This window comes from Cinclus cinclus, chromosome 7 (assembly GCF_963662255.1).
Source record: "Cinclus cinclus chromosome 7, bCinCin1.1, whole genome shotgun sequence".
In the NCBI taxonomy this organism is placed as follows: Eukaryota; Metazoa; Chordata; class Aves; order Passeriformes; family Cinclidae; genus Cinclus; species Cinclus cinclus.
This window is the reverse complement of record NC_085052.1, coordinates 8,619,676-8,636,194: the sequence shown is the minus strand read 5'-3', so window position 1 is coordinate 8,636,194 and position 16,519 is coordinate 8,619,676. Positions and strand designations below refer to the sequence as shown.

The window sequence follows — 16,519 nt, the reverse complement described above, 5'->3', positions numbered from 1 at the left end:
AACATATTTTTTGTCTGCATCTTCTTTAAGAAAAAACCAACATTTTATGTGTTCTTGAGGAAGAGTTTGTGGAGCTGATGATTCAACTAAGAATATTTTTAAAAATACTTCTTCTAAATACCTAAATGCATATTGCATTGTTTTGGTGCTACTGGAGGAAACCAGAAAATAAATACACGGGGTGGCTGCCCAGGAACAAGAGGTGACAGCACAGATTTAGTGAATACTTCATTTGTTTTATTTTGATTTCATCCCAAATGATTCACTTAGTCCTCCACCTAAATATAATTCTTCCTACTTAGCCAGGAGTCATCTTTCCCTCTGGCCAGATGGGGTGTCTTTTCCATGGGTATCCAAAATAAATTCTTCATATTTTACTCTTCTGACAGACAATTGAGACATCCAGCTTTTATTTGGAAGGAAAATGGGTGCAGCAGTCTTGCTGTCCCCAGGACCTAGAGCCATCAGAGAAGCAAAAAGGGCAATTATTGATAGGGCTTCTGAATCCTGGGAAGGGAACATTTTTTCCCAGCTCTCTAGGAGGGATTTGGAAAGAACCATAATCCTGGGTTAGGAGTAATTTGTTACAGCAAGATGATACTTGAGTGGCAGGAGGATTCTGGCAGAGGCAGCAAGAGGGTTTTATTCAGAGGAGTAGCTGGTCTTGCAGAAGGTCAGGCTGACACAAATCCTACCCCAGCCCACAAGTTTTGTTTCTCAGCCAGCACAATTCGCTGAGGGGACTCTCGACCTCTTTTACATCTTTCAAAGACATCTCCACACATCTGAGCTAAAAGATTACTGCAAGGAATGTGGACCAGGATGTGATGCAGTGGAAAGTTTTTTTTCCAAGGCAGGCCTTTCTGGAAAACAAAAACCTCAACAGCAACCTTCCCAGTTTCTCCTAGGAGGTCAGAATATTGCTGGTTCCAGTCTTATCTCCAGGACTTTTTTCCTGAGGTTGCCTTAAGGTTACATTTTTGTGTTAAATTTAATTATTTAAAAAAAAAAAAGGACAAAAATTACCACCCCTAGGAAAAGCGAATTTGCAAGTTCTTACTTTTCATGAAGGCCTGAAGCCCTTGGAGCCATCTACTATGCACTTACCCCTTATTGCATTGAGGGCCCAATCACACATGGAAACCACAAGGGAGGCGACAGGAAATTTGGTATGAAATTTGCTGGGTTTACTAGAGAGTGGCTCCCGGCAGTTCACCCAGAATTGCTACATCGACAGGAATTTTTGTGGTAGTGATTAGAGTCATGAGTTTCACTTACCCAACACTGGAAGAAAATATGACTCTTTCAGTAAAACCCTCTTAGGCCATGTTTCAATAATGAGCAAACTGCTAAAATTCTCCTGGAGCACCTTTACTCAGCGATCTCATTCACCTGTGCCACTCATTCACTGGTACTTCGCAAGATCTGAGATAAAAATTTGGACCAAAGAGTGAAGAAAACCCTCCCAATCAAGATAGTCTGGGAGGCCCCTTTGGAGAGGGACTTGTCTTGCAGAGCATCCTTTTACTGTCTTGCCTTTGTCATGCCTCTGCTGGCTTTTGATAGCTGGAGGTGCCAAACACTTTATAGATCAACCCTTTATTGGCTGAAAGAGGTTAGGTCTAGATTAGGTATTAGGATGAAATTCTTTCCTGTGAGGGTGGTGAGGGACTGGCACAGGTTGCCCAGAAAAATTGTGGACACCCCATCCAAGGTCATGTTGAATGGGGCTCTGAGCAGCCTGGTCTCAGTGTCCCTGCTCATGGCAGGAACATTGGAACTTTGGATGATCTTCAAGGTCCCATCCAACTCAAACCATTCTATGATGCAGGACAGAGTTGCAGTGGGAAATGGTGCCAGTTCAGTATAGTGGTCATGTAGAGATTAATTTCCTGATGTGCTTCACTACCAGGGTACTGAATGAGCCTGGTTGTTGCTTCCCATAATTAGGAAGCACATTCCCATGTTTCCAGTTTCATTTCAGACTCCCAAATGGTAGAAGTGAAGGGAAAGATGGGGACAGATTTGGAGGGTCTCCTTTGCCCCTTGCACAGCTCTTCTGTCCCGTGCTACAGATCCATGTGTGGTGAGTAGGGAGCAGGACAGGGCTGACACATTCTGCAACATTAAAGCAGAACGAAGCTGCATGACGTCGGAGCACTATTACCTTCTGAGGTTTTTCTTCTTGCTTTTCCTTTTAGAAAAAAATTTAAAAAGTAGTTGCAAAACTCAGAGTTACAGCCCCTCCTTTACAAATAGAGCTATGCTCTTAACAGAGTTGGAAAGTTTTAAGGGAGGCAAGGTTCCCCTGGAGCAGCTCCTCTATTAGAATGGAGGTAGCTCAGTGCCATGATCTCTGTGTCTAAAATGCTGTCAGATATCTCTACTGCCTTGATTTAAAGGGGAGGAAAGGAATTATATTTTATAGACCATAAAATGCATTCTTGGACTTCATGCAAACACCAGTTACCAATTGTTCTCTCACTTTCTGGGAGATTGCCAGAATGAGAAATTGTGTGTCTGTACATCAAATTGTTTAGTGAATCTTGAAGGCTGGTTAAACTGTGAGTCTAAGCAAGATGCACCTACAGAAAAACTTTCTTGAGATTTTATGACTGTCCCATTCTTTATCTAATGGAAACTCAATGCTTAAATGCAACAGGACAGGTTGCAGAGAATATTTGGGGAAAGTGTCTTAAAAATGAAGGTGGGGTTTGTTTTTTTTTTTTTCTGGTTCGAAGTAGATAATAATGCTTGATCTTGTTCCTTGACTGAAATTATGCTTTTATTTGTACCTGTCTTTTGGAACAGCACTTTGCAGACATCTGAATAGTCCTCAGCCAACCTGCTGGCTTGTGCAGCAAGGACTGTGGGGGTCTTTCAAATTAAGTGTGAAAAAAGTAATGGTGCTTTCCCAAGCTCCACCCAGGATTGAGAAATATAGCCTGCAGTTACTTTGCTGAGATACCATGTGAATTGCAGAAAATAATGCTGTACTTCTATGTCACATGAACACTGTTCCTCTTGTAAAGCTAAAAGAATTATTTTAAATTCCTGCCATAGCTGATTAGCCTTTACGTTGCTTCTTTATGCTCAGTGTCACTATCCCAGAACTCAACTGTAGCCTACCATCCTTGCCTTCAGTAGAAGCAAAATTTACTTCAGTGTTTCAGTAGAACTGATGGCAAGAATACCTTTCTTCTGTGACAGAATGAGCAAATAATTATCTGCATTTGCTTGAACTTTCATAGGCAATAATTTTTGAGGAAGTTCTTCTTCTTCTTCTAAAACTTCTAGTTATTCTCTTTAGCTCTCACCCAAGGTGGCCTCCTCTGCACCCTTACCACTGTGTACAGCAAACCCGTGCAAGGGGGGTGATGCCTGGCGGTGGTAATGGGATGGAGCTGTTACATTGCACCTCATCTGAGACGCAGGAGAAGAGCCTGGGGAGAGAGGTCAGGAGCAAGCTCAGGATCTGCTCTTTCTGGGACATGCCCACGTGTCCAGTCGGGAGAGCTGCAGCTGCCGAGGCGCTGCAATGGGCATCCTCTGCTCTGTGTCTTCAGTGAGGCTGTTCCAGATCCCAGGGTTTCTGCTTTCAGCAGTCCCTCCTTTGAGATGATCTTGGGCCGTTTAATCACTAACACATTTCTCTAACTTTCAGCCAGTGGAGGACTCAGCTGTCTCATTTTTCTGCCCTAGCAGCACCTCAGCAGTGTGACAAAGGTGCAGGCAAAATACTGAAATGGGCAACTCAAGGTCCCTGTGTCAGGGACTTCTTTGTGTTACTGGAAGGGAAGGAGACAAGGTCACTCAAATTCTCAATAATGAGAGAATTACAGGACATTTTAAATTTGGTAGAGGCCTTACGTGTACCTGTCAGTGCAGGAACATAACATTCATCAGTTCCTGGGTTTTGTGCCTTTCCCCTATTGTACTTTTCCCCTATTTATATATTTAATTTAATAATTTATTTCTGTATGTTGCAATAGTTTAAAGGATCATGTTAGTAAAATAAAAAGTGGAGATATATGATAAACACTTCCATGTTTTACAATTTTATGCTTTAATTTCTTGAATGCTCTGGGGAAATCTTTTGTGTGGAAAGGATCGGTCTCACTGAAATCAACCTTGCTGCTTTTGTTTTGAGCAGCTCCCCTGTGCCTCGTGGTGGTGCATTACATATTCTGTAGAAGCGCTCAGCATCGTGGGTGGTGTCTATTACTTCTCATACAAAAAATTCCAGACATTGCAGATCTGCAAGGAATAGGAGGCCTTTAAAAAGTTCCTTCAAAAGCCTCCTTCAGTTATTTAAAATAAATCCTTCAGATTTTGCTCTCACACAGCACACCTCTACAAACAAGGTGATAACTGAATACCAGAAAAAAGGGATTGAGGTAAATTAAGCAATGGAGCAGAAGCTAAGGGTCTACATTTAAATCTTAGGAAGCTTTGTAATGTAAGTGGGACACTATTAGGTGACAGACCTTTCTTTGTAACTACCAAGATGAGTATCCTCTTGCAACTATTTTTTTGTCTGTAGAGAGCAATTATGGTCTTGTTAATCTTTGCTCCTTGTTGGCTTCCCTGTAAATACCAGCTCTCCCCTCAGCATTGTGATCTCCTGTGTTGCTATTGGATTATCTCTGGTTAAAATTTGTTTACATGTTTCCTCCCAGAAATTCTTCTAACTAAACACTGGAGAAACTCCTGATTTTCACGCTGATATCCACGTGTGTACTTCCACATGATTCTACAGTGCTGTTCAAGGGAGAGGCTAACCCCAAAACTCGGAACAGGAATATTTCTATTTGAGATCCAGGGGGAAAGTGCAAACTTTGGAGGTGTGGTCCAATGCTTAGGGGAGGTATTGGAGACCAGTGGCATCAAGCTGACTCCAGGACCCCTGCTCCTGCTTGTTTCAGTTCCTGGGAGCTAATAAGCACCAGCTGCAGGAAACCTGACCTGGAAAGCATTGTGCAGCTTTCCTTCTGTTTAAAAATACGGCCCTTTTTCCCCTTAACATGTTTATGTTTTTTATATGTTGTGGGACATCACTTGTAGGGCAATCTAGCAGTGAAAACAATAGTGTGACAAGGGGACAGGTCCAGGTTGGACACCAGTGCAGGAAACACCTGTGAGCTCAGTGCCATCCTTTCCTCCATGGCTGCACCACTGTGAGCCCTGCCCCAGCTGCTGGCCCTGAGTCAGAGCTTCCAGCAAACTCCTCTAGTGTTGGATGTGAAGTTTAGCTGCTTTTGACCAACTCTGCTGTGAAAACTTGGGAAAGATGTTTGTTTGCCCAGCCAGTACTCAGGAAGGTGGCTGTTTTAGGGGTGGCTGTGCAGAGTTTTTGGAGGTGGCTGTGCAGCTGCTCCTGGTGGGTCTGTGCTTTGGGGGACCCTCTGGCTGTAGATGGGAGGTGTCGATATGTAGGAAGGTTCTTGGGTTTTTGGTTTTATTTGTTCCTTTCTACAGAAAAAGTCTGGGCCATTCAAATGATTTGCCTTTTCCCTTCTGCTGACAATTTAACAGCCTCTTTAAAAGCTTTGGTTTCTCTCAAGTATGCTCACCCCGTACTTGTTTTAATTCTTGAGTGGAGGCCTGGAGCTTAACAATTATTTTGCTTAAGCTCTCTGAGACTTGCCATAAAACTTTTTTTATTTTTTTTTTAAATGCACACATGCTAATGATCCCCATCAGATCATATTGTTAAACAGGGAATAAAGTACTTGCACCACGATGACATTATATTAAAAAAATGTTAAAAGCAGGCCAGCAGAGCCCATTTCCACAGTTTTGTTCTGAAATAATTTGCACAGATTTGTTAGAGTTGATTTGTTGAAAAGTTCAGTGTTTGTACAGGCGAGTCCTGATTTCCACACTGAGACACAAGAAGCAGGAGAAGAGTGAGTGGGTGTCCAGCGTTTGCAGGAGCAGGATGGTGGGAACTTCCCCTCCTTCTTACCCTTCTCCCCCCTCCCAGCTGCCCGATGCAGGAATGTAAAAGCACTGTCAGAAGGTTGGGAAAGTCAGCTTTGGATTTTTGTGGACTCCTTGCAAATCAGAGGAACTGTCTGGCTCAAATCTACATTTAGGGCCAAGAGAAGAGGATTTCCTGCTATTTAGTTGCTTGAGGAAGGAAAGGATTTACCTCTTTGCTGTAGCAGGACTTATTTTTTTCTCCTTTTTATTAAGAATATCATAGCGTAGGGCAGCAGTAGTAAACCTGTGAGAGCAATCACGGCTCTCCCTCCTCTTCCCCGAGGTGATGCAACTCGCCCCCTGCCCAAGCATCCTCCTGTCCCAGCTCCCAGCCCCAGCAAGGGCTTGGCATGTCCCTCCACTGTGAAAGAGAGAGTTGTGGAGGGGGTGGCTGCTGGGCCGTCGCTCCCTGGCCACCATCTGGATCCAGTTAGCTCTCTCGGCAGTAGGGCTGAGTCTCATTTCCTCCAACCAGTAATGTTATATAGGCAGTGATCCTGTTCTGCCCTAACATAATTGAAAATTATGTGTATTGTAGACTCGCAGCGCTGAAATGTAGACTTGTAAAAATCTGTGGCTCAGGTAGCCTGTGGAGATTGAATTTGGCACACAATGAAGCTTTTATGTAAAGTAAGAATTATAAGCCACCACATCAATATTGTGTTACAGGCATGACAATTCTTGGATGAGGAGGCCTTGAATCAGGCTCGTCACCTTAAACAATGCTAATATTTCATACTTTATCAACAGGGCTGGCATTTTGAAGCCAGCAAAGTGGACTTTTTTTGCTTTTGCAAACATCCTGCCAGTGAAGCTGTGAGATCACTAGTTTGACATGGGCATTGGCTGTGGCCCCCTCTGCTTATATGACAGACAGAACATCTCTCCCTTGGTGGGGCTGTGAGGTTGTTCTGGATCCTAGCCACTCGGTAGAGCTCATGGAAGTTACTTCATCACCCCTTGTGCTTTACTGCTTTCCCTTGGGTCTGGTTATTTGATTTTATTTTGTCCCCCACTGGTGTATTGTCCACTGGTAGAAGTGGAAGCTGTCCATGTCTGTGCTTGTGTGCAAAACTGAGCCCTCTGGGTCTGGGCTCTTCCTGCTGGGCTTCATGTGCATGTCCAAGAGAAGCTGTTTGTGCTTTAGCCTTTGCACTGTAAGACTTTTTGGATCCTCTTTGCCAGGGGTGGGTAAGAGAAAGGCTTTACTGAGAATCCAGACTAAGGGTTTTAAAAGGAGAAAAACAAAGTGTAACAGTAGGATCTTCTGAAACGTTCATCTTGCCCTTAGGTCAGCCTGGTGTAGGAGCTGAAAGTACACACTGAAAGCATGGGCTGTTGTGGGATAGAGGTGGAGTGGGAGCAACCATGCCTTCTTGCTCTGTTTCTTCTAATGGAATTTATTGCTAGTAAAAAACAGCAGAACTGACAGTCCTGAAGGCTTCGTAATCCCTGCAATAATTACTGACTGGATGGGGTCTGCTGTGAGCTCACCCCTGCTGCTTGTCAATGCCTCTGTCTGCCTTTGGGGCAGTCTCAGAGAAGCCCACGTGTTTCTCAGCTTGTGTTTTAGGACAGCTGCTGACCTGAGCTCCTCACAGGCTGTCATGGTTGTAGGGATATTCTAGGGTTGCTTGAGACTGGAATGGTCATGGAAAAATGAAGGTGATGAGTTTATTTTTGTGGGTAATGGCTTGGTGTCTGTTCCCTGAAAAGCCACTGAGCTGTCATCTTCAGCTCTGGCAGTGGTAGCTTCTTGCTCTCCCAAACCACTGTGGACTTTGAAGCAGAGTCATGCACGTATCCTGTGAGGACATTTTCTTTTGAAGAAGGGAAAAATACTTCACTGGTTGTCTGGAAAACCTGAGGAAGCCAATAGTAGCTGTGACCCATCAGGACCCGTTCTGCAAAGTTGTGCACCCCTCTATGTGGTGGTGTTTTAATTACTGTCTAGGAAAACTGGTAGACTTTTAAAAATGTAGCAGTTGACTTGTTTAATAATAGTGCCATCTGAAAGGCTGTAACGGTATCAGATTTCCCCTCAAGTTTAAAAATTGGCTCTCAGTTGGCTTAGGCTTTGGGTCCAAATTCTACACACTTGGTTTGCATTTTTGTGCACTTTTTTGAAACCACAAAGGGTTAGAAAGTTGCTTTAACATCATCTCAACTTTAAAATTTATGTTGTGGTCACATATATTGAAGAGCAGGGATTTGATGCAAGTGATCAAATATCTGGAGGCTTACAATCAAGTCATAAGAGTTAGAAATATTGCTTATGGGTTGTCTAGTTCTGCTTTGTTTGGGTTTTATTTCTTGTTTTTAAGAAGTGCTGAAACATTCTGGTCCACATTGCACAAATCCCAAATGTGAACATGAATAAAAACAAGACTTCTTGGAACTTTTGGAACTCATATGGGGCACAAATCCAGAGTATGGCTTTGTTTATTTGCATTCCAGTAGCGCAGAAAACTCAGGCCCTCCAAATGATTGGTAACACATTCTCCTGCTGGCTTCTGATTTTGGGCACCTCAGTACCCAGAGTCTTGCAGCAAACAGGCCTTGCATGTGAGCAAATGTTTTAGATAGTGATGTGCTGAAAGCATGGAACCAGGTCTCCTTCCTTCCTTCCTTCGTGGACATTGAGATAGAGCTTCCCTTGTTCGCCTGGAGTGGCAGCAGCTGTTTGTGCATGGTGCTTCTTCAAGATTACTCTTATTTAAAAAAAAAAAACAAAAAAACCCCAACAAAAGAAACAAACAAAACTCCAAAAAACAACCAAACAAAAAAAAAAAAACCTTAACTATTTCTCTAGTAGGTATTTTCTAGGAATAGATCTGTCAGGTCAACCAGCATCTAGTGCTAAAGAGGAGCTGCTGCAGTGGCCTGATCTAAGTGTGCAGCTGCTTGTCTTAGTTCTGGGAGGGGGCTGAATGTACACATTTCTTACAGCACGACGCAGGGCTTTTAGAAGTCCTGCATTAACTGGGACTGTAACTAACTGGGACAGCACAGTACAGTGCAAAGAGAAAAGCTTGGGCTGAAATTATATTTAGATGTACAGCACAGGAGTTTGTTTGGGATAACTAATTTCTCCGTGGATCTGCTTTTGTTCAGAATCTAGCACTTCTGGTGCAGCGAGCTGAAGCTTTTCTTTCTTCTGAATCAGTACCCCTTTGTGCTGCAGACATGGCACCTGGGTGTGTTCAGCCTGTCTGCTGGTGGCAGTGCCACAGAGTTGTGGCTGTCATGAAACCTGGGTTGTCTGACAGAAGATAAGCAAGAAGAAAATTCATGGTGTCTTCCAGAAATTGTGAAAAGTAAAGAAAATAGGTGCTAAGACCCAGCAGCGCTGGGTCTTTTTGGGATAGTGCTCTGTCTTTAGGGCTCATACAGCACTGGGGAGTTGGAGCAGTTGACTTAGTACATCTGTTGAAAGAAGGCTGACAGATGACCCATTCAGTAATGAGACCATATTCTTAATTCATGACATGTTTTCCCTCTCCTGACACTGATATCCACCTTTCCCCTTGTCCCATCCTCTCCATGCTTATTATATTTTGTTTCTTTGTGGGTTTTATTCTACTTCTAGATTTGCTATGATTAGTAAAATTAATGTAGTACTGTCTTTGCAATTTGCTTTATTTTCTTATTCCTGAACTGTAACACAGTGGTATGAAATCATTAGTTCTGTACAGATTTTGTCTCCACAAACATGTAAGGTTGTCTTAATTTTTTATTTCAGTTCCTTGCATAAATTTTAATTTATACTTTTTTATCCATGTTACCTAAGATTTGTTATTATTTTTTTTGCCTTTATTTTCTGAACTCATTTTTCTTTTCCCATTTTTGTTTCCTCCATCCAGTATCTGCAGATGAAATGGCCACTGCTTGATGTTCAGGCAGGGAGCCTTCAGAGTAGACAAGCCCTCAAGGATGCTAGGTCTCCATCTCCAGCACACATCGTTGTAAGTAAACGCAGAAAGATGTTCTTCCTTTGTTTTTTAAAAAAGGCATTTGACATTAATGGCATTGGTTGTCCTCAGTTTTCTTTTACACAGACCAAAGGAGAAATACCTCAAAACAAACAAATCCCTAACAAGCCTGTGGTTAAAGGAGGGACTAATTTTGATATCACTGGGCTGTTTATGAAATTATCATCCATATGTCTTGCAGGAGACCAGGGAATCAAAAATGCTCTAAATTTACACACTGCAGAATTACGTAGTGGCAGCAGAGTCCAGTCAGGCTGGTTTACACATCTGACAGTGTTGAAGTGAAGATACTGTCTGGAAAGCATTAGAAAAATCAAAATAAAGCCTATTCTATGTCCTCTATTTAAAGGAATCTTTTCTAATTGTAAAATCTTGCATGAGAGTTTGAAAGTTGTTCAGGATTTTAACCTGGACTCAAAAGAGCCAAGTTCAACAAAGCACATGTTTCTTTGTGTTGTGATGACATCTCATTTAGTATAAACATTGTTATCAAATGTTTACTACTACCTGTAACATATAGAACTCTCTTAATAATGAATACTATTTTAAAAAATACTATTATTTATTGACTTGTAACTTAAATTTTCAATTCTGTTAATTTGTCTTGTGCTTCTGTTGTGAAAACAATGTTGAGTTTGCAATGCTCAGTACAAACTTAAATGAGAGTGGTTTAGGGGTTTATTTTACTTTCTAAAATAGCATCCATAGAGATCTATGAGGAAATGGTTTGTTTATGTTGTGATTTGCAAGAGAGGTGATATGCCATGGTCCGTCCTCACCCACAGCCAGTGTCAGTGCCATCTATTTTTAAAGAGCATCTTAGTTCTGACTATTCATCTGGAAAATTTACCTCTGGGGAGAATGGCGTGTAGTGGGTTAGAATATTTATTCTGAAAAAAAATCATCATCAAGTTTAATGTGATTTTTTAACAAACTTTTTTACAACCTTTAGATGATAAGGAAAATACCAGGAAAAAAACTGCTCATTCTTTACTTTTTGCTCTGTAGTCTGGAGCTGACATAGCTGGTACATCATACAAGGCACATATTGGTTTTGCTAGAAATCTCAAATCATACTAAACATTTTGAGGTGCTCATTTTTCCATTGTTGTCTCTTTAGGTTGAGAATTGTCAACCCATTGTGATGAATGTCATAGTTCTTTATTCAAAAAGAAAAAAAAAGATTTACTATGTTTTAGAATCCATAGCTTCTAAACCATTCTTCAATCCATCAGAGAGCAATTGGAACAAGACTGATATCTGCCCAGTTAATATCTAGTGCTGGCTGCTTCACTTTTTCAGAACTACTTTGCTTTTCCTTCCTGTCCACTTGGGCTGTCAGTGGAGGAAGAGATCAGAGAAAAGATGTCTGGCTGCTTAATCAGAAATCTACAGTCATCAAAACCTGCCATCATCTTACTCCTAATAAGAAATGAGCTTAGAGAAACTTTCCTATTTTAATTCTTTTCCTTTTACTGCTGTGCTAGAGAACTGACACAGGGGGTTGGGAATGTGTCTGGGGCTCTGGTGTGCTGAAGTGTTGTCAGGCTCCTAGGAAGAGATGGAGAAGGGAGCAAGAGGCTTCTCCTGGGTGATTGCAGCTGGGGGGGGGCAGGATGGGATCACCTGAGCTTCCCAGTGCTGAGCATCCACTGTCCCTGAGGCTGCTGCCCTGCAGGAGGGCAGACACTTGCCTTTAAAACCCAAAGCAGCCTATGCTGCTGAGGGGGTTGATTGAGGTCTTGGCTTCCCTGACTCTCTCCAGCCCTTCCATCCAGGTGTGGGTGAGGTGGAGATGAGTGGTCAACAAAATATACCAAAAAGGGTTCAAAAATCACAATCATTTTGGAAAATAAAGTGAAACCTGCTTCCAGGGAGGCTGAGGTTGATCTGCTTTGTGTTTTGACCATTTATGGGGTTCTTATGGGTCTATTTAAAAGCTGTTTCACTCTGCTATTCAATAAAAAGCATATTTACCATAGCAACCACTTAGGCCATGAGGAACATATACTACCTCCGAGATGGAGGCCACCTTCTGAAAGAGCCACAGCTGGCATTTGTAATGTGATCTTTTGTGCTACTTACAATGTTGGAAGGAGAGGAGGTGGAGGAGGGAATGAGGGGGGAGAGCAGTGGGTTTTTGGGAGGGGGGGTGGTTCTGCAAGGTTAAATGTTTATTTCTAGCAACAAACTGTTTTGCCTTGTTCTGTTAAAATATATAAATAAGGGACAGTTTTTTTCCACCCTTTTTCCTGGCACTGACCCCAGGCCACATTAATTTTGTGGAATGAAAATGGTCTTTTTTTTTTTATAAATAAAGTTAGAGCGGGTAATGGCATTTGGGGAAGATAAAGTGGCTGCAGATGCCAGTTGGCCTGGGATGTGTCAGGCATCTCTGGTGTCCCCATTGCTGCTGCTGTGTCTGCCCACAGCACCTGGGACCAGGCTGCTCTTGCACAGGGCTCTACATCCACTTCTGCAGCTGTGAAAACGCAGTTAATATTTTTTGTGGAATGGTGAGGGGTACTTCATGAGCATCCTGGTGTTTCTGTGCAAGTGTAACCTGTAGGGATAGAAGCTGGTTCTCTACCCTGGTTGCTGTGTCTAGTCTACACATCAAGTGTGCCTATGCCAGTTTTTCATCTCCAAATCAATTGGGCTGCCCTGAAGATCTGTAGGAAAATGCTAACACCTGCAAATCACTTCTTTTCTTTCCCCTATCTCTGAAATCAGGATTTGAGGCTAATCTTCATAGCTGGATTACAAAGAGAGGAAAGGAGAGTGTGGCGACTTGGGTATCCCCCCCCACCCTTTTTTTTTTTTATTTTTTCCCCCCAACTTTCTCTTTTCTCCCCCCCACCACCATTTTTTCCCCCTTCCCTTTTTAACCCTCTTTCTTTTTAGTGCTTGGCTGTGACAACCACAAGCTCCATGTCAGCCTTTACTCCCAGCTCCAATGAAACTCCCCCTAGGAGTTCAGCTTAATGACTCAAGGCTGCATAACATGGCTGTCTGTAATGTCTAAAGTAAAATCTGTTCTGTTTGTCAGCCATCCTCCTTTCGGATTTGTTTAAGAACATTAAGTTAAGACTACAAAAATTGAAGCAAAAGACCAGCATGAATAATTTGGCTGGATTGCTGTCCCCAGTGCTGAGGGCTGGGTTAATACTGCTTTTCATGGTGCTTGAGAGAGTCTCCAAGGCCCATAATGAGAAACAGAATATTAAACTGAAATTATGTTCAGTATGTCTTGTGGAAGGTACAGCATGAGGCTCCTTTTAAGACCGGTGCATTTATTTACATTTAGGTGCTTCACTCATCTGGCAAGACTTTTTGCATCTTGCTCTGGCACAGTCATGCTGCTTATCTGTGTCCAAAGGTGAAAGAAAACTGGGGGAAAAATTGTTTTAATAGCATATTATTAAGCTTGGTAGGTCAAAATTTTGAATTCAGCCTGCAGATACTACTATTATGAGGCTGGGATATTTTAAAAGTGTTTTTTATGGTTATTTCCCCTCTTTTTTTCCTGACCTTTTAATTTCATTGAAGGTATTAAGATTTTGTGAAGCAGTCTTAGCAGGAAGTTTTGGGTATAAAGCAGACCCTAGCTGGGTGTCTTGCTCTCAGGGGTGGGATGCTAGTTGTGCTGGAGTCCCATGGTCAGTGTACACCTGATCTCATCCACATGTGTGCTGCCAGCATGGTGATAAGGATGAGAGATGGGTGATGTAGGAGTGGGAATCTCACATAAACATTTTCTGTTGCAGCCTGGACAGGCAGGTGAACACGAGCAAGTTATGTCTGTGTGAGGATCTCTGAAATCTGCTCTCTGCACAAAGTTAGCTCCTTTAAAAACCTTTTTTATCTGTGTACGTTCCTACAACCTTAAGGAGAAAATCAGTGCTGTTCTTCTCTGTTTTCTGCAAAGTAAATACCTGACTCAGTCATACCCTGTTTTGGGCAGGAGTGTGGGTGAAGGACCAGTCCTGAGATCCTGCCTCCTGCAGGCTGTGCAAAGGCTTGCTTTTAACTTCCTTTGTACCTGACAAAAACATTCAGAAGCCAAGATGATGGTGGCTCAGTACAACACATTCCTTATAAAAAACTGAGGGGTTTAAGAAATTCCTGCATTTTGAAGTAAATGTCAATGTCAACCTCAGGAGGAGGACTACCAGTACTTTTTGGCCTAATATGTAAGGAACACAGCCATATAGTAGACTGAATCACCAAGAACAAAGAATCACTGTGCAGTAGTGTATCTGGATTTTTTTTTTTTTTTAAGTAAAAATGTTTTTTTAAAACCCAATGTGACAAGCAAAACTGAAGGCAAAACCATCTGAAACATACTGACTATTCTCAGCCTCTTCAATGAGCGGGCATCTGGGACCTCTGGGTGGTTTGGAGAGATCAGGAGTTTTTTTCCCAGAGCAACTGGAGTTGAAGCTGCACAGTCTGCCCTGCCCATTCCCTAATTTTTTTTTTTTTTGTCTGATGTGGTTTGTACTTCTGCATTTTAAAGAAAAAACAAATGCCCACTAGTAGCAGTTAGGTTTATCTTAGGCAGATTTTAAAATGCACCTACAGTGTCACTCCAGACGGGTTGGAAGTAGGGTGCATCCAGAAATATGTATGTCCCGTATGTGTGGAGTCATCTGGAACCACAATCTTGTAACTTCCACTCACAGTGCTCTGAGAGGGCTTTTAAAGCTCTTGCTTTGTTTGTCTTTACTGTTTTGTTGTAGAGAGACTGTTCTTCCTCTGCAGTAGCCTCTTGAGATGGTCGTGGATTCCAGGCTGCCTGCAGCCGTGGCAGGACACCCTCTTATGTCTCTAGAGATCTGCAGGGTGATCAGGAACACGGTGGTGTTGTGGGGGGAAGGACTTGGCTGGGCATCATGGGTATCAGTGCCTGGTATTGAGAGGGACACGTTGTGGGCAGGAGGAGAGGGCTGTGTCTGAGCTGTCCTGTGCCCAGTCAGTCCCTGATGGCCGGTAGGTCATGGACCCAACACGCAGATCCCTGAGACTCACACTGCAGAAACACCCACACAGACTTAATTGGAAAGCTCCTTTAGTGACTCTCTCTTTTTTAAATACTCTATACTTTATTTGGCTAATTGCTCTGGCAATTGCAAAGTAAATAAAATGTTTCATTAATACATGCCCAAAAGTGTGCAAACATCTTGTCGTGAATTTTTGGAGCTTCTTGGAATTAAGCCACAGAACAAATTAAGCTTGCTGAGAATTTTGTGGCAGGATCTTTCACCACTAATTCCTTTTGATTTTTGGTTGGAGAGGGTTGCGTTTAAGAAAATTCTGTGTACAAAGCAGGATGTTTGGGGCTAAGTATAGAATTCACCTACCGGCAGCCCAATAAAATTGTTTTGGATGGGTTCCTATAAAACACACCCATTATATTCAGTATCCATTAAATATGACTGGAAACCTAGTGCTTGGTTTGTATAGACAGCAGAAGAAATGTGGGCTCCTTGAAAGTAATTCACTTGGTAATTTGAAATGTTTGCAAAATAGTTCAGACTTTAGGGGACTGCTCCATGCCCTTGTGTTTACTCTGTAACACAATGTCCATCCTCTACAGCCCTTGTTTCAGTATTGGAGCCAACTCCTCTGCTGTAGTGCTGAGACTGGGGAAATGTGCAGGCTTGTACCTCTTACTGTGAAGTGAGCAGGAATTTAATGCTTCTGCAAACATCAGTCAGCACTAAGGCACCTTCAGAAGACACCTTGGGGCTGGATTGGCAGCTGGGATGAATTGTCATGCTTGGTTGTAGTCAGGAGATCTGTGAGTAGCTTCAAGAACTCTGAAATATTTGGATGCAGGGATATTTCAGCTGTGAATAAATGCTGTAAAATGTATAGTACTGCCAACCCAAATTGTTTTAGGATCATGAGTCAGGCCACAAAAGAGCATGAGGATTTGTGGGGGGGGGTTTGTGTGTTGTTTTTGTTTTTTGTTTCTTAAATAATACATTTTGTATTCTCTTTATTTGTTCTGTTTCCTGAGCCTGTGGGGTATACTCTGCTCAATCTCAAAGTTTTCTCTATAGCAGTTTGTGAGCTTGCTGTGTGCTCTAAGTGGAGTCTGAGGTTCTTCCCTAAACACTTGACTTGAATGCTACCATGCCTTGAAAAACAGCAAGTATTGCTAGACAGGCTGTAAAACTGTAGGAGTTAGCAACCTTAAGTGTTGCTCCAGGAGAAGTCAGCTGAGTTAGGGGTGTTAGGATATGCTCAGCTCAATCAAAGCCTCATCCATTTCTTGTGAATCATCTGGTTTGACTTTGGGAGAAGCTGGTCCTTGGTGCTGGCAAAGGCTCTAGCGTTGAGTGCTGGGGTGACTTACCTTGTGATGGATGTCTGCAACATTTCCAGGCAGGGTCAGGCTTCTCTGACATCACTGGGGATGGCTCAGCAGGTCCTCCTGAAGTAGCAGGTTTATCCTGTGGATATTGCAGTGAACCGGCTGCAGTTTTGGTTTCCTGAAGAGGCTGTGCAGTCTTCCACGTAAGTTGGAGCCTTGA

General features: G+C 42.6%; 1 protein-coding gene across 10 annotated transcripts in view; it reads left to right on the top strand.

Annotated features, from left to right (window-relative positions):
- TCF7L2 (transcription factor 7 like 2) overlaps positions 1-16,519 on the top strand; it is a 172,951-nt gene that overhangs the window by 52,143 nt on the left and 104,289 nt on the right. For 8 of the 10 annotated variants that reach the window (XM_062496366.1, XM_062496365.1, XM_062496364.1 and 5 more), the window contains exon 4: positions 9,849-9,950. The exons of 1 other annotated variant lie outside the window; for it this stretch is intronic. In XM_062496366.1, coding sequence (XP_062352350.1) covers positions 9,849-9,950 — 102 coding nt within the window. The remainder of the gene's footprint in view (positions 1-9,848; positions 9,951-16,519) is intronic. One more of the 10 variants, XM_062496367.1, reaches the window with a different exon arrangement.